We start from the raw sequence: 18,059 nt of genomic DNA, 5'->3' as shown, positions 1-18,059 counted from the left end.
TTAAAATATTGTTTTATGAAAAAAGGGCTGGTTTTTTACCATACCTTATGGCAGGTGGAAAACGTGTTGTTTACTGCCGTCGACGCCACGACCTTGGTGCCACCAATGCCAACGACACGCGCGCTCACACCCGCCGCCGCCGCCGCCGCCGCCGCCGAGTCTCTTCACTTTTCCTTTCGGCGGCCGACCACCGAGCGGACCTCTCACCACCCCACCGGTGGCCGTTCTTCCCGCCGCTCTACCGACTGGCGACGCGACCACCGACGCCACTGCCGCCAAGCACTTCCAAAACGCGTTCTCCGGTGTCCCGCGACGGTCATTCCGCGCGCAATCGTCTCAATACGCTCGCGTACTTCCGCCGTTCGAGTTGTTCGTCGTCGGTCACCCGTCGGGTAAACATTTTGAAAAACAACGGCATCACAACTATCGTTTTTAGCGTACGCGCCCGTGTAGACATACGCCGGACGAGCATCGACGCCCTCCCCGAGTGTATTCCGTGAGTATTTGTGATTTGATTATATTTTTAACACATATTGTATAATAATATATCGAAACGTATCGCTGTAGCTGTATAATATACAACGTGTGAGATCACAAATAATTACCAATGTATAGTATAGTTTGTAGTTTGTACAAATAATATCGCGTGATCATAAAATTATAATTTTCTCAATAAATTCATACGTATTTAAAAATATCTTTTTTTTTACATTGATCATCTACCAATTTAAAGTTTAAAAAAAAATTATACTATAAATCATAGTAATCATACTGTAGATTTATAGACTTAAAAAATTACTTATAAACTAATTAACTATAGTATTTTGATATTCAATATTTATTCACAAAATTCTCAAAAAAAATTATTTTTCTACGGAATATGAAACTAAAAGTGTATTTTGTCATAGTTGTGATAAAATTAAAAAAGCTAATCAAGTTAATCATAGTGATGAAAATAGTTAAAATTATAATTTTATTTAAAAACATTTATACAAATTTCTGTTATATGATAAAAGAATTACCTTACTTAAATACTTAATATCTATTTTTATGTAATAAAATATTATTTGAAGAGGGTGCATATTATTTAATTCTATATAACTATTATATACTGATGCACATATATTTAAAAATGTATAGTCACTAGTAAAACTTTACTCTGAAAGTTGAAATGCAGTAGTATAAAGCCTCGGGGAATACTGCACTTTTCTTGACTTTTTTTTCATGGAAGCGAGGCGACAAATCTACGATCATGTCCCATTACTATAGTAAACATTTCTCAGTTATTTTAAATGTCCATATGAACGTGTTTTAAGTTGGTCACTCGTACAAGAAACGACATTTTTGTTATTTTCTCATCGTATGTTTTTATGTATAGATATATGTTATAGTAGTCTGGTTCAGAAGTTATATGATAATAGAAACGCTTACAGACCGGATTAAATATTAATCTATATAATGCATCCACCACCTGTTAACAATTGTAGTGATCCCCGACGACTTATTTTCTCTGCTACAACCGAGATTCTGTTATTATATAGCGAGAAAAAAGGTATACGTGTAGTTGTGTATTCACTGTATAGTATAATATATACTTATATATAATTCTACGTACCTATATATGATATTTCATGTTTTGACAATCAACTGTTACAATCCCTTACAACCCTCAAAATTAAATATATATATAGAGAGGAACAGGTATATTTTGTACAACACAAGAGGTGTTTATAGGACAAACAGATTATATACCTATATAGCGTACATAATGTATATAATATATACATTCGCTATATTAAATTGTACTCTGTACCTACGCCCTGAGTGGTAGGTACCTATATATAGTTTATATCCTGTCTCATTCAAAATGTGTCTCAAATGAAATATTTTATTTTATTATTTCGGTTATAAAGCAATACTACGGGTATATTATAAATATTATTATACTTATGTTAATGCGCGGGGATTTCGATTTTGTCTGAGATGTATTTTTATTAATTCTGCATTTTTAAGTATTTAAAATATTTGAAAATGTTTATGTTATTGTATAACAGATTTAAAACATTTTATTAAAAATTTACTTAAAAATAAAACTCAAAGTAGCTCTAACAAACTATTGCACAAAAAAAATAACATAAACTTAAATATTGCTTGGATTTGAAAGTATACCCTTAAATATAGGTATACATATAATATTTTTCTATTTATAAAACTATTGTATTGAGTTAAATGCACATGTAACAATTTTTTAAGTTACATTTTTATAAGTATGGTTTCTTTTATTGTGTAATGTTCTTTATACATCTTTTACAATTTAGAATATTTTATGAGCACTTAACGTTTGATTTCGTTTAAACTCGCATTTTTTGTTACGTGAATTAACAGTTATGTTTTATTATATTTAATTTTTTATACGACCCAGTGGTTTTGTCACTATTATTTTTAACACGCTTATACCTTGACCCGGGTGCAGCCTTTAATCCTAAAAACGTGCGAAATAGTTTTTCATTGTAGTTTTATTTAATACTTAAATATGCAGAAGCTTATAGTTTATAATATAAGCATTAGAAAAATTCACATGACCTTTCGCAGAACGCATTAATAAATATAAAATATCTCTATATATGCAAAAACTCGTAGCAATGAACTAATTCGAAAACAACTACAGCTAAATAATTTTTAAGAACGAAGCGGGCGTTAAAATCTCTAGTCGAGATTGAACAAATAATAGCAATTTATTATTGTTACTCTCTATGTGCACATTATTTAAAAATAATATACTACGGTCTACGACTCATAGTATTCAAAGAATTTGATTACGTATAGTTATCGTCTTTGACGTTAAAAACGATGGTTATGATATAACAATAATCAGTGGACATAATATAGATATATATATGTATATAAGTATAATTAACGTGTGAAATAATAAGTATATTCACGATTATGCGATATATCACGTCGTCGTTATGGTCATTGTTGCAATGCGTGTGTTCTCTTATTCCTTTTCCGTTTTTGACGTTTTGGTCACACAGCGGGACAGGATTACATTTTTTTTCTTTACATAACCATATCCATATGTACCTACGTTTTTTACATTGTGTTTTGATATCGCGTAGGTAGGTATAGGTAGGTACATGTAGTTTTTGTAATAAAATCATAAGCTGTAGGTATACCTATATATTATGTATATAAACGCAGTACGCTGGACGGGATAGCCGGATAGGACCGTGACGAATGACATTTAAAAGGAAACAAAAATTCGCGAAGTCTTCGCATGTTGCGCAAGTCGTATACGATCACTCAATCGGCAGATGATGTATTTTCTTTATCATTTCATAATCGGTGAGCCCAGTGACGGATATGAAATCATAATTCCAATTTTTTATTAACGCTTTGATGCGTATTTTAATCGAAAATTTTCATTTGTCAATAACATTATTGCTTTCACGCAGTTCGTAAGTTCCGGCGCCATCGTGTTATATTATAGGTCCCATTTATTATTATTATTTTTATTATTATTTATAATAGAGTTTTTTTATGTCGATCGTATCTTGTTCGCCTGTCGAATAAATAGCTTTAAATCGTTTTCGATTAATTTTGTCGTCTCTTGAATATTCCAATTATTATATTTTATATATTTACACAACGAAATATTAAATAACCAGAATTATAAATTGGCGTATACTATAGTATAAATACATGTTCAATGTTCATATAATACAGCTACCTTTTTTGGAATTTTAATTGATTACAATATATTATATTGTGTCGAAAATATGTGAATTGGCGATTTACAATTATGATTAAAAATAAAAAAATTACTTCGAACTAAATTTGAAATAACATTTTATACATATTATGTACAATACTATTATTCTTATTATACCTATATACTTATATTACCTATAGCTATAATTGATTGTATAATGTATCGACTTCAGCTTGATCGAACAAATTTTCGTAATTTTATCAATCAGTCAATATATTGTGAGACATTATTATGTATATAATATATATATATATATATATATATGTTACATTTTATTCGATTCGACACGTGCATGTCTAGACTCCAGATCTATGCTTGACTTTTTATTTATATACTAAAAAGCAATATTTTTATCAATCACGATTCTTATTATAAAGTATATTGCTAACGCGTGTATGAATAATATTATGTTCATGAGTTAATTTACTAATGATTTATTTTAAAATAATAAATATTTTGACGTTTTTAAATATTTTTAATGGAAATATTTGCATATGATCACTTGCAGTATTACATACTTGTAGGCATTTATGAATTACTCCAGTATAATAACTGTGTAATATCGATGTTTACCTACGTATATTTGTTTAAAACACAAATATAAATATTGATTTTGTATTAAACTATATTTAGATATACTGTTATATTTAATCAAATAAGTTTACAAAACACGCAATATGTACACGCATGATATAATATAATAAAAAATAAAAAATATTATTTTTAATTTATACCTTGCAAAACGCCAAGTATTAAACGTGTACTAAAATTTTTAAAATTGTATAAGAATAAAATCGACTGTAAAGTGTAAAATATGTCTAAAGGTCAAATAATATATTATACATTATACTATAATTTACTATGTATATGAACCGTAATTAAATTGAATAAGCTATTTTATTATTACTACTGTACTCAAAATTAATTTGTTCCATTAGATTTATTTCATACATTTTTTTTCATGGCGGTTCAACAAAAAAAGTAGATTTATAGTTTATTATATTTTAATATAAGTATATTATATATAGGTACTAGTAGAGTTGCGAACTCGCGCATGATACATTTTTCCCTGAGAATTCGTTGTGGATCATTAATTCATTTCGATTTTTGTACACCAACTAACGGCACATTATTTGTACTGCATTCATATCATTGAAAATATAATTCATAAATAAAAAAAACAAATAGTCTTTGTCAGCATACTACCGCACGTCACTAATTGTCGTGGGTTCGGATATGTTTATTTTCTATTACAAATATCTGATAGGTTTTTAGACTTGGACGGACTTGCGCATATAGACATGGTTTCATTATTTAATATTTATTTTTTAATAATCATAAATTAAATTTGATCGGAAATATTTCGATTCAAGCACGCGTGTTATACAAAAAGATACGTATAACATTTTATTCGATTTGTGATTTTATACTGAAACTTTCGATTAACTTATCGATTTTCAACGTAATATTTGATAATATTGTCACTACATCATCTCATACTTACAATACTAAGAATAATAGTGGTGTTTTTGAATAATTTATGTATTAGTTATTGAAGAATATTGAATGGGCTAAAAATTCGAAAAACCAATTTAGTCGTTTCGTATTATGAACGTAGCATCAACAAGTCATATCGATTTCGTAGTGCACACCCATTTACTCAGTATTGAATGAGTTTCGATGGCCATCAAAACAAACTTGAACAAAAAATTAACACTCAATAGTTTTGTCATGTCCCGGCCGCTGAATAATCGTCACCGCCTTTCGTCATCGTGACACTAATTCCTGATGTGCGATCATATAGTCAGAAAAACAATCATGAGCATTCCGTAACATATTTTATTACATGAATTAACATCAAGTTATTCATTATCGTTCTCATCAGACGAAGGTAAAAATGCTGCTGCAGGTTCAACGCACTCAGCTTTCACCATATATTATATAGGTAGATAGGTACATCGAAGACGCCATAAATACATATTGTTATACTATATATACTTATAAACCACGATATCAACCCTCTGCAGCACCAGCTATCGATTTTTGAGCTTCACCGTTCGTATACTAGTAATTTCACCAAACTCACGTCGTCCGTGACAATGATATGTACGATGATGATCAATAGATACGTATCTATAAATTTGAATTCGAGTGTAAAATTATATTGAGATGATATGCCTGTATCATTATATTATTATATACGCTGCACATAATATCCAAAAACCACGGCAATAACCGAACACCTAATTGAAAACAAATACATTATCGTCGTTTGTCAACGTGAAAATGGAAAACTTTCGCTTTGACTTGAAGGTCGGCGAGATTTCTAGAGGACGGCCAGTCATTGCGTCGGGATAGATATAGTTGCTGTTGCTGCTGCTGCTGCTGCAGTAGCAATAATAATGAAAGCGGGTGTGCGCGAGCGCGCGTCTATTCTATTTGGACGGAAATGATTATTATTTTTTTCGTGTATATATAGCTATACTTTTATAACGTCTGCGAGATATGTCAAAAATTGATAAAGTGATAAACGAGGATTTGTCGGGAAAAATAAAAGTAATATTTCTATTCATCGGTTTTGTCATGATCATGTAGAATTGTAGACGAGAAATTTCTTTAGTGAAAAAAAAAATAAACTGTAGGAATACCTATATCATCTATCAATAATATCATCTGTCGTCAGAATATATCGAGGTCCGAGAAAACATTATATCATTATTTTGTTTTCAATTAAGAATTAACATTCGAAATAATAATATCATCGAATTGCTTATTTTATACACAATAAACAAAATAATAGTTGTTCTAAAGACTTCATAGATTTCGGTGAAGAAATATATCACTTTTAATAGATAGTATATCTAACGATATCTAAAACGATATTATTTGTGAACAACAATAATAACTTATACTTACATTTGTTTCATAAATACGTTTAAAATGTTTGCAATTAATGAATTAAAACAAATAATATGCTATGTATTCGTAAAATGTTCAAACAAAATGACTCATCATTTAATGGTAATATTATTATTGCTAATATCGCAGTTCATAATGCAATAATCACGCGGTCATGTGTATTGCATACTAATTAATTAATTATTTAGAACGAAAATAAATAATTAATTTGTTCGAGTCAACGAGATAGCATATTAAGGTATATTGGTCCCGGAAATAGTGTTTAAAAAAAAATCTGTTCCTGAATAAATACGTGGATTTATATATAGAGTCTATGTTTTCGTTAAGTCATTTGAGCGGAGGCGAAATCACATCAGTGTACCCGCGACGGAGTGGCTACAGCAGGCCGTTCCTATTATTTTATTTTCCATATAATTTCTCGTGAATAGTAGGTACGTTATATAATATTATATTATACAAATTATGTGTCACTAAATTATGAGTGTGATTTGTCACTCGATGGGTGCACAATGACGCCGCCGTTCGAATGAGAATATTCTGTTGGGATAAATTAGTTTTCCTGTGTGTAGACGCATGTGTGATATAATCATATTATAGTCATCGCATTTCGACTTATGCATTAAATCATTTTCTTAAATTCAAAGTGTATTCAAAGCTTACACAGTAACGCGTGGTCTAATTTCTGTTTTAAATATTCAATGCAGTGAGTATAGTATACCTACATTATAAGCGCATTTCGACCATTTGTTGTTTAGTAGATACGTACACTATTGTAATGGTTTTTTGCCGTCTAGTGAAAACCGAAACGAATAAGATCAAAGATTTTGTAAACGTTTTTTAAATATCGAAAAAACATATTTATAACGTTATATATGAACATAAACATTGCATTGTACTAGCTATTGTAGGTATACACGCTGGACCAATAAAGAACATACTTGTTTTAGTGTGTGTTCAAGTTTTATATTCAAGTATATTATATACAGTAATCGTAAGACGATATGTTTGTTATTTTTAGTTTTCCTGAATATTTGGTTTCGATTTCTTTTGTGGTTAACGATGCGTATATAGAAGCAAACTTTCATCATGCGACGAATAAAATATACACGTATTATAAATTGCCCATTGAATTCAAACCGTCGAAATCTGGCGTTAAAGTCAGAAAGTTTAAAACGCGAAACCCGAGACACTATACCTACCTATTCGTACAACAGATACACTCCTTTCCACGCACTTACATCGTGTCCGCGTTCCAAAGAACAAACCGTTCTTTTTCGAGTACCTACTCGAAAGATTTCACTGTTACGTTTCGTTAAATATGTAATTTAATCATTGAGTACAAATATTTATACTATAACTTATACATATGCAATTTATATAATATTATTTTATCGTTAAAACATTCCAAACCAAATTATAGTTGTGATAAGTTTATGATATTATAATTTATATTAAATCGTAAATTCTTTCACGATTCAAAACTCTTTAATGACTTCGTAATTGATACGCGATTGTTTCGAAATCGTTTAACGAATATTATAATAACTATCAAAAGTTAACATGCCGATTTTTAAACAACATTCCTACTTAACGTTCACTAATAATGGACACACAAATTATTACCTATACCGTCTATACCTTATACTCGACCAACCGATTTTCTCCCATAATTATTAATGACATTAAAGCATATTACATGAAAACAAACTGTCGAAAACAATCGTTTCAAGTCCAACACAATTTTGATGATGATAATGATTATTATTTAATATTGTCATGAATATAGTCGATGTAGCGACGTTATTTCAGAGTTGTGTGCGCGTTAAAGCCACTCTACACAGCGATCGGATTTCAAAAAAAGAAATTATACGATGGAGCCGTTAATGTTTCGGTTTTACCTGGCGCAGATCAAAATCCGGGAACTATCATCGATTGCGCAATATACCTACGCCTCTACCTACACGCGTTAGGCGCGATCGCATTACTAACTATATTATTATTATTATTATTATTACTATTCGAATTCCGTTCTACGGACCGCTTTCGTTTTCGTTCGCATTCTCCTCCGTATCACGGTGAATATCGTCGTTTGACCGGTCGGTCGTAAACGAATCGCGCGAATCGAATTTTTTTTCGTCAGCAAAACTCGATGCTGCTATAATAGCTGGCCGTACAGGAAGCAGCTGCAGCCGATCACGTATCGCGTGTGCGTTCTACAACCGTTATATTATTGTTGTACGGCATATATTATTTTAATTAAAATATCGTCTCGTCCCTCGTCGCCGGCGTAACTGCAACAAGTTCACTTTCTATAATACCTACGACACATACCGACTGTAAAAATATTATAATGCTATAATGCTGATTTCGCCTGGCAGACGCGCGTGGTCAAGTGCGTGGCTGTCGCCGGTATAGTAAAACTGGGAACCGTCTGACGGTGGTATACCTATACGGTTTGTTGACTTTGAAAACGTAAAAAACTGCGTTTAATAACAATTAAAAACGATGTATAATTGCCTACCTGCATATTATCGTCTTTGCAACTTGAGCGCACATGTAGAGCGGCACAATATTCATGTGCCCGCTATACATACTTTTGTTTAAGACTATAATTTATAATATAATAATATAATGGTTTCATTTTTATTTCTCTTTTCGTTCCAAGTTTTTAACGTTTCCAATCATTTCCAGTATTCGTACCAATTATAAAATCAACGCTCGTTAAATGCAAAACATCTGAATAATCACTAAAAGAAGAAAAAATAATTAAATAAGAACCATTTTGATATAATAATAATATATTATATGGGTAGGTATAGGTACTACTTTAGTGATTATTGCATTTTTATGTTTACTTCGTCTTTGAAAATGTGCAATTTAATTGTTATTGTCATTTATATATTATTATAAATTTAATATCCAAACTAACCAATAAACGTTCGTTAGTCTACAGTAATAATTCGTTTCTCTCTTTTTCTCTCTCTCTTTATACATATAATATCTATACATAAGATACTATAGTAATAGATTTATTTTTTTACTGGATAACTGCTACGGTCGCACCAACGAGTTATTGAATTTTTCCATTAAGCTAAGTATTAGGTAATTACTAATGATTAATATGAAAATAATCGGTCGACAAAAACAAGATGATTATAAGAAGCGGTTGAACGGAAAAATAGTAATCGAGATTTTCAAACTGCAGTAAATAACTACCAGTTTGGACGTAAATGTTTGCGTGTTATTGTTCTTCGCCTACGCCCTACGGCCATTTTTAGTACCATCGTAGTTTTATTCCATAAACGCGTGGTGTGCCTACTCAAGTAAATAATTATATAATTCAAGTGGAAAAACAAATAACGAGAAAAACGTGTACACAGAGGTCAGACATAATCATTATTGTACATTGCTTTTTAATGTCAAAAGAATGTATTGGTGAGATCCAATGTCAAAAACTGGTATTTCTGACATTTTCTGTACTGGGACGGGCATACGTAATCAAACAAATAAAAAGCACAACATTAATGTTATTATAGTTATCAGTTCTTATCGACCATCGCGATTCGCTAGTCAATAAACGATGTAGGTATTTAACTGTTGTATAAAAATAATGTACGAAATCAAGCATAATGTAGTAATTTACGTGTATGTATGAAATACTTTTATTTTCATTAATTTATTATAAAATTCTGTTCGCGTTTAATAAGTTAAAATTACTATTACAAGTTACCATTGCTCGGGTATGTAGGCATAAGAACCAGATAGTGACTACCATGGGTTAGGAGTTAGGACGTTAGGTACTTCGTAATTAGGTGTTGACTATATACGTGTTCAATATACGTTTGTCTTACAATATAATAATTAATCACCGATAGACTGACACTTATTTTGTAATTATAACGAATTAGAAATGTCATACAAGTATACCTAGTGTACAGTTGAATGTATTTCTAGATAATATTATTATAAATTATGAATTAATTACGATTTAAAAAAATAAAATACTTGAACATTAAAGTGGCAGTTGTGTTTGTTATTAATTTATTATCCTAACTAAGCCTAAGAATAAAACATATTTTTTCATTTGTATAGAGTTTAAAACATAATAATATATGAGTGTGAATAATAGATGAAGTAACTTTTAACTGCAGAACTTATGTTATTATTTTCTTGAAAATGTACTAATTAACTTAGTTACTCAAATTAATATTTATTTTTAAATACATTTTTATTTAACTGGACTAATTTATTTTATTTAATAGCTTAATTTTTACTAGTTATACAAAAATTGGTTAACTTTTCCCAACTTTGATAATAACCAACTGATTGACACTTATTCTCTACGTATAACAGATTAGAAACATCACACAACTATACAAGTACAAGATACATATTGTACAGTTGAATGTTTTTCCAGATAGGTAATTAAAATCTAATAAACGTTTATATTGGTATACCTAATGTATACAATCTAAGTAAGATAAAAACTTTAAGATTTTTGTTGCATTTCCTCAATTTTGTTTGCATGACAATCGTATACTGCAGCTATTACTGTTTTATGATACAACTATAATAAGTACATCCTCCGTGAAATTAATTATTACACTACTTATATAGTTATATATAGCAGGTACGCTATTTATTGTACGCATGATTAAACGTACAGATTTATGTTATAAAATGAGATTGTTTTTTTTTTACTTTTCACCTAAAAAAAAAAAAAATTAATCAATTTTTCAACTATGTTATGTCACAAATAAAAAATAATATCGTTGTAAACAGCGTGCTGATTTTGTTTTTGTTACGAAGTGTTGAACGTCGCATACCGCGTAGCTTATAACGCAAACATTGATTCGAGGTATGTGTGTAGAAATGACTTTGACGGCGTCCTTCTAGAACTGAGTAAAAATGTTTATATTATACTCGAAGTTTCGGACAATTTACTTATAATTTAATTTGAATGTGACCTGATATAGATATTAGTACAATCCAAATAGTTCCGGTGTGTCAATTATCATATTATAAAATGTCTGCACGATCAGTTTCAGGTGATATACCAGCATTAAGTATATATTTTGTTACTCAACAACCGTGGCGTAATGGATAGCTAAGTGATCAATAGTGTTATCAATCTACATGATAAAACCATAATCCATTAATATTTTTTTATTTGTTCTATATTATTTAAATTATTGCTTGTTTAAAGAAAAAGAAGTTAAAAAATTATTAGAATGTACGTAATTTATAAAATGTATATTATACAACTAGAGATATTTTCGTATTCGTTGAAATTTTTTATTTATTTACAGATTATTTAAATGTAGTTATATATTAAAATGTTCATTATTTAATCAATATTTCAAATAAATTGTATGACGAATTTAATAAAATGATTTTCATAAAACCAAATAAGCTAATTTAATTTTTTTTACAGGTCCCAATAAACCATGAAAGGGTGGAGATTGGTCGTGCTTCTCTGCACGGCCTTGCTGAGTGAACCAGTACGACCACAAGAAAAATGGAGTCGACCTGAGACTGCCGCAAAACGTGTTGATGATTGGGTACCTATAACCGCATCATGCCCGTCGTGTCAAAAGAATCTGGAATCCAGTGATGAAGCAGGCGGTGTTGATGAAGTCGGACGTCTATTAAATCCACCGGCCGTTCCATCCGGGCGTGCATTTAATTTTAATTCCAAACAAAACAATTTTAACCGGGCTCCGACTGGCGAACCGTACGAAATCACTACACCAGCGGCAACGTCGGCTCAATTCTTCGGTCAACAACAAGCACCAAAAATACCACAACCCGTGCACTTCCCGGTACCATTTTTTGGCCAACAGAACCCATTCTCGGGTAGATTTCAAGGACTACCCAATTTCCAGCCACAGTTCACGTTCATACCCCAACCGCAAGTTCAGCCTGCACCAAAGGAAAACAAAGTGACGTTCCCCGAGTCACCGTTCATCCAACAACAAAACAAAGGGTCGGTGCAACTTGTATACGTTCCCATCGAAGCACTGCAGAGGCAAAAACCTAGGTTGCAAGCTGATAGGCCAATACCGCAACAGTCACAGATTGACGCGAAGACGCAATCACCGTTCGAGACTGGTAAACTTAAATTCCAAAGACCACCGCAACCGTTTGAACCACAGTTCCCACTTCTTCAACAATTTGAACAAGAACCCAATCGTTTTGCACCACCACCACCACCGCCGTCATTTGAACAGAACACTGGCCGTTTCCCACCACCATCGCAATTGTTTGAACAAAGTAAACCAAGTTTCTCAAATCAACTGAAGGAACAACGTCCAGAGTTTTTGCCTCAAAACGAACAGCCAGTCAGTCCACAATCATTTCAGTTTCTTGAAGACGCAAGAAACCCACCTTCCAACTTTTTTCAATTTCACGATAATAGATTCCAAAAGCCATCATTTGAAGATAAACCAAAAGAAACAAAACCACAAGGACAACAAACCTTTACACCCAATCTAGAGGAATCTAGACAAGAGTCTGCCCAGAATTTCGTTTCAAACTTTGATGGAAGTCGTCCAAGACCGGGACCACAACCTCAAAATTTCCAACAGAATTTCGAAGAAACGAGACCAAGACAAGAACCACGACCTCAAAGTGCCCAACCTAATTTCCAAGAAACAAGACCAAAACAAGATTTGCCGCCGACAAAGTTAGAACCTCAACAACAATTTGTTCCCAATTTTCAAGAAACAACAAGACCGAGACAAGAATCACCACCACCACCACAGTTCATTCCCAAATTTGAGAAACCAAAATTAGAACCACAACAACAATTTGTACCAAATTTCCAAGAAACTAGGCCGGGACAAGAATTACCACCACCACCACCACCACAGTTTCAAGAACCAAAGTTACAATCTCAACCACAATTTATCCCCAACTTCCAAGAAACAACTAGACCACGACAAGAACCACTACCGCAACAGTTTGTTCCCAACTTTGAAGAGCCAAAATTAGAACCTCAACAACAGTTCGTTTCAAATTTCCAGGAAAATAGGCCAAGCCAAGAATTACCACCACCACCGCAACAGTTCGTTCCCAACTTTGAAGAGCCAAAATTAGAACCTCAACAACAATTCGTTACAAATTTCCAAGAAATTCCACAACAAGTAACAGCGCAACAAACATTCACTCCTAATTTCGAGTCATTGAGGCCAAAACCAGAAACTCAACCAAACACTGTCCCTAATTTCCAGGACACGAGACCTAAACAAGAACCACAAGCACCATTTGTACCAAATTTTGAAGAAGTAAAACAAAAATCAAAACCAAAAGTTCAATTGTCGCAATCTTCAACATTAACACCCCAGCTGTCATTTAATTCACCAACTCCAACAGAAAAAGCAGTACAAACACCATCGACACCATATCCACCTCCTCATCAACCACCACTTTCTGTTTATATGGAAAAACGGCTGGATAACAAGATAAACGAAGTATTAACCATACTAAAGGATGCAAAAACTATACCAGTATTAGATACAATCGGTAATCGTTCACCCAAAGTGTTTGTTGGACCATCCGATCTCGATGCACCCAGGGGTTACGTTAAATTTGCATTGCCTTATTTGTCGTCACTCGACATTACTAAAATCGATTCAATGATCGATCGTTTACCATTTTTCGTCGCTCCACTTAATTTCAAACCACCACCAGGTTACGCGAAAATTCCATTCCCACCACCACATATAGGATCTGTTGTTGTCTCTTCCAAGTCACCAGTTGTTTCCTCCTCTACTGAAATCAACCCATTTAAACTCACGTCTCAATTGCCGACTGAGGTGAACTCTTTACAACCATCTGTATCGAGTACCACGCAACGAGGAACCGAAAGAGCTCTACCAATTACAGATGCCACACCTTCTACACCGAAACGAAGCCGACAAAGAAAACCATTGCATAGGGGTTCATTAACTAGTTTCAGCACGACTACTCCCTTGAATGATATCACGGAACGGCAAAAAGATCAATTTACGACACCTGCAGAATTACAAAAGTTGCCAGAAATTTCAACTTTGGAGAGCGAAAAACCACAATTTTTGGAAAGTACACCGACGCCTATTCGTCAGAAATTTACACGAAGACCAGTAGAACAACAACAAACTGTTTTTGAAACCACGCCAGCACCCGTATTTGATAACACACAGAAACAACAGTTTGAAAGTACACAGCAACAGCAGTTTGATAATAGTCAGCAACAGCAGTTTGACAATACACAGCAACAACAGTCTGATCACACACAATCACAACAATTTTTCGCAGATCAACAAGTTCCACATAATCAACAGAACTATTTGGATACTCTTAGCTCTTGGCCTCAGCAAGAACAACAACAACAACAGTTTTTCAATAACCAACAACCAAGCCAACAGCCGTTCTTTGAAAATCAACAACAACTTTTAGACAATCCTTCTCAGACCAGTCCAGAGCAATTTGTAAACAATCCTCAATCGCCAACCGATCTAAACAATCCGGAAATAAATCAACAGCAATTTATTTCTAGCTCAACTGAAAAACAAATATTTAAAAACTTTCAACAAATACAACCACTTTCTCAGTATCAAGTAGGTAACAATTTCTTGAATCAACAACAGTCGTCCACGGAACAAGTTCAGTCGGCATCCAGTCCTCCACAAACCGTGTCTGAAGAACCTCTGACGATAACGACATTATCCCCCACAGACACGCCGAAACTTAGACAACGCCTGTCGTACTATGATAAATTATTGTTAACATCGACCCAAGTTCCAGTAGAAATACCAAGTACTCAAAATATCATAGAATCCAGTGAAAAACCCAAAGAACGAACGAAGTTGAGGCCAAGGCAAAGACTAACTACGACCAAAAGACCTACGACGGAGTCTTCGAGCATTTCGGAAGAAGTTTCTGAACAGATAACAGAAATTTCGACCCAAAGGTATAATCCTCTGAAGAGACGTCGCCCGGTAACGACTACAACTACTGAAACTACCGAAACTACGAGAAATCCTTTGAGGTCTAGAACGACACAAGCTAGTAGATCAGAGTTCGTGCGATCAAGATCTAGCAGGAGACCAACCACAACAACGACTACAACAACTACGTCAACCACGTCGACCACAGAAGCTGCGCCAGTTCAACAACAGTTCCAAGATGAAGCACAGCCTACCAGTCAACAAGATGAACAGAAGAATATCGAAGAAGCCGCGTCATTCTGGAATGAACCAGTAACCGTACAGCAGAGTCATGGTTATGAGTTAGATACAAGGTACACGCAAGCGCCTTCTGGTCCAGACAGTAAGTTTAGCAGTGGGGAACCACCAGCGAACGAGGATTTTTCGAAGGAAAAACACTACCACGGAAGTGGTAACGACAAGAAAGCCCACGACCCGAACGTTGAGAAGAAAACACCAGGTCGCCGAGGCCATTGGGTTAGGGTACGAGTGAAGAAGCCGCAAGACAACCTGGATACAGCTGAGTCGCAAAACTCTTTAGGTCCCCTTTCAGCAAATGCCATTCATGAATTAGTAACAAAACCGACCACTGAATTCGAAGTTTCATCGTCTTCCGCCCCGGAAGAACCATCCACAACCACAACTACTACCACGATCGCACCGACAACCATAACGGCGTCCGCGACAACTGACAGCAACCAAAAGCAATTGTTAGTGACTACCGTTTCTGATAACGCAGAAGTGGCAGTGACGACAACGGAAGAAGAACGTCCGGCCGAAACCACCCAGACTCCAGAAGTGTCTCCACCCGTGGCCAAATATCCGGACGACGAACAAGACGAGGCGTTCCAGCGGAACTTGGCCGATATGCTGGCAAAATTCATCAGCGGTGGTGGTGACGAACCTCGGGCTGAGACCGTAACGGTATCTGCGACAGCTGAAGAGTCAACAGTTGACTTAGTTGCGGAGACAGAGTCAACCGACCCTACAATCGTTACTGCAGCCGCGGTCACGGAACTGCCTCTCGCGCCGGTAACATCCACTACGACCAAGGTATCTATGGAGACTGAAATATGCTATAAGGGTAGGTGCGTGAAGAGCAAAAAGAACAAACAAATCACTGACCTGGTGTCCGAGCCATGAATATTATAATAATATAAAATATATAATAAATATAAAATATAATGTAATATGTACACGCGTATCTTAAGGTTATAATAAAAAAAGACGTGAGACGACGATGCTTGTTTATGGCAGGTGTCAGTAATTATCGAGTATAGTAAGTAGTGTACAGAATAATAAATAAATTATTGCTCGTACATCGCCTCGAGTCCACACAAAACCAAAGATACAAACGGGATATAAATCTGTGCCAACGTCTAGAAAAAAAATATTTTGTACATATTATTTTTATGCATAAATATTATTATATTTTAGTCACATTTATATAATTTATTAGTTACGTGTATGCGTTGAACAAACATTTATTTATATAAACCTATTGAATGTATCTAGTTTTTGTCTGTTTCACTTATGAAACTTATTTCATACAACTTTAAACATATTTTATTTAATATTTTTTACTTTGTATTTGTATATAAACATGTTTTACTTATTAAATATTTATTTGGTAAGTGAACCATTTGTTTTGTCATGAAAATAACATAATGTATTTATTATGTTTCTATAAATATATTGTAAATTGTATGTTTGCTGAGTTTAATTGTAACTTCGTTAACATAATTTGATTTTATAATCATAAATGTTTAGCATAATATTATATTTATATTGTGTAAGAATGTAACTACATAACAATCTTATTTGAAATCAATAAACATCGGAAAAAAGAAACTCTTCATTCGAGAAATGTCTTAGTTTTATAATTTATATGTAATTCTTATATTATTATTATTTTTACTGTGTACACTGTACAACATATGTATGATTAAATTAATTTTCTATAAAAATATGTATTGATTTTTATGTTTTTAGTTTTAACATCATTATCTTATTTCGGTACCTACCTATACTCGCTCAATTATTAACGATTTTTTTGTGTCAGATGAACGCAGTAAATAGGAAATTACAACATAAACATCACAACTTGTTTATTGACCTGTAACAAAATAAGGTAGATATTATAAATTTAAATAGAAATTGATCAGTTATAAAATTTAAACTTTACAAATAATTGATGATACATATTATATTATCATATTTATATTGTGTTGGCGTTTTAAGATCAAAATATAAAATGAATAATTAGATCACGAACATTGAACATCATCTCTTTTGAATTGCTGAGAAATAATTATAATTTTAACTATAGGTATATTATTTATGCGTTTATCATAGTAACGAATTATGTCTCATTAGCAACTTATGACATCGCACTATGT

At 33.1% G+C, this 18,059-nt stretch overlaps 1 protein-coding gene across 1 annotated transcript; it reads left to right on the top strand.

The window, feature by feature from the left end:
* Positions 1 to 276: 276 nt before the first annotated feature.
* LOC132918150 (mucin-2) lies at positions 277 to 17,643 on the top strand. Its single transcript, XM_060979265.1, has 2 exons — positions 277 to 496; positions 12,126 to 17,643. Exon 2 carries the CDS (start codon positions 12,139 to 12,141, stop codon positions 16,801 to 16,803), a length of 4,665 nt encoding a protein of 1,554 aa, XP_060835248.1. The 5' UTR covers positions 277 to 496; positions 12,126 to 12,138; the 3' UTR covers positions 16,804 to 17,643.
* The last annotated feature ends 416 nt before the right edge of the window (positions 17,644 to 18,059 follow it).

Source organism: Rhopalosiphum padi, chromosome 1 (genome assembly GCF_020882245.1).
Source record: "Rhopalosiphum padi isolate XX-2018 chromosome 1, ASM2088224v1, whole genome shotgun sequence".
Classification (NCBI taxonomy): Eukaryota; Metazoa; Arthropoda; class Insecta; order Hemiptera; family Aphididae; genus Rhopalosiphum; species Rhopalosiphum padi.
Note: the sequence above shows the minus strand (reverse complement) of the source record. Positions and strands in the feature narration are given on the sequence as shown.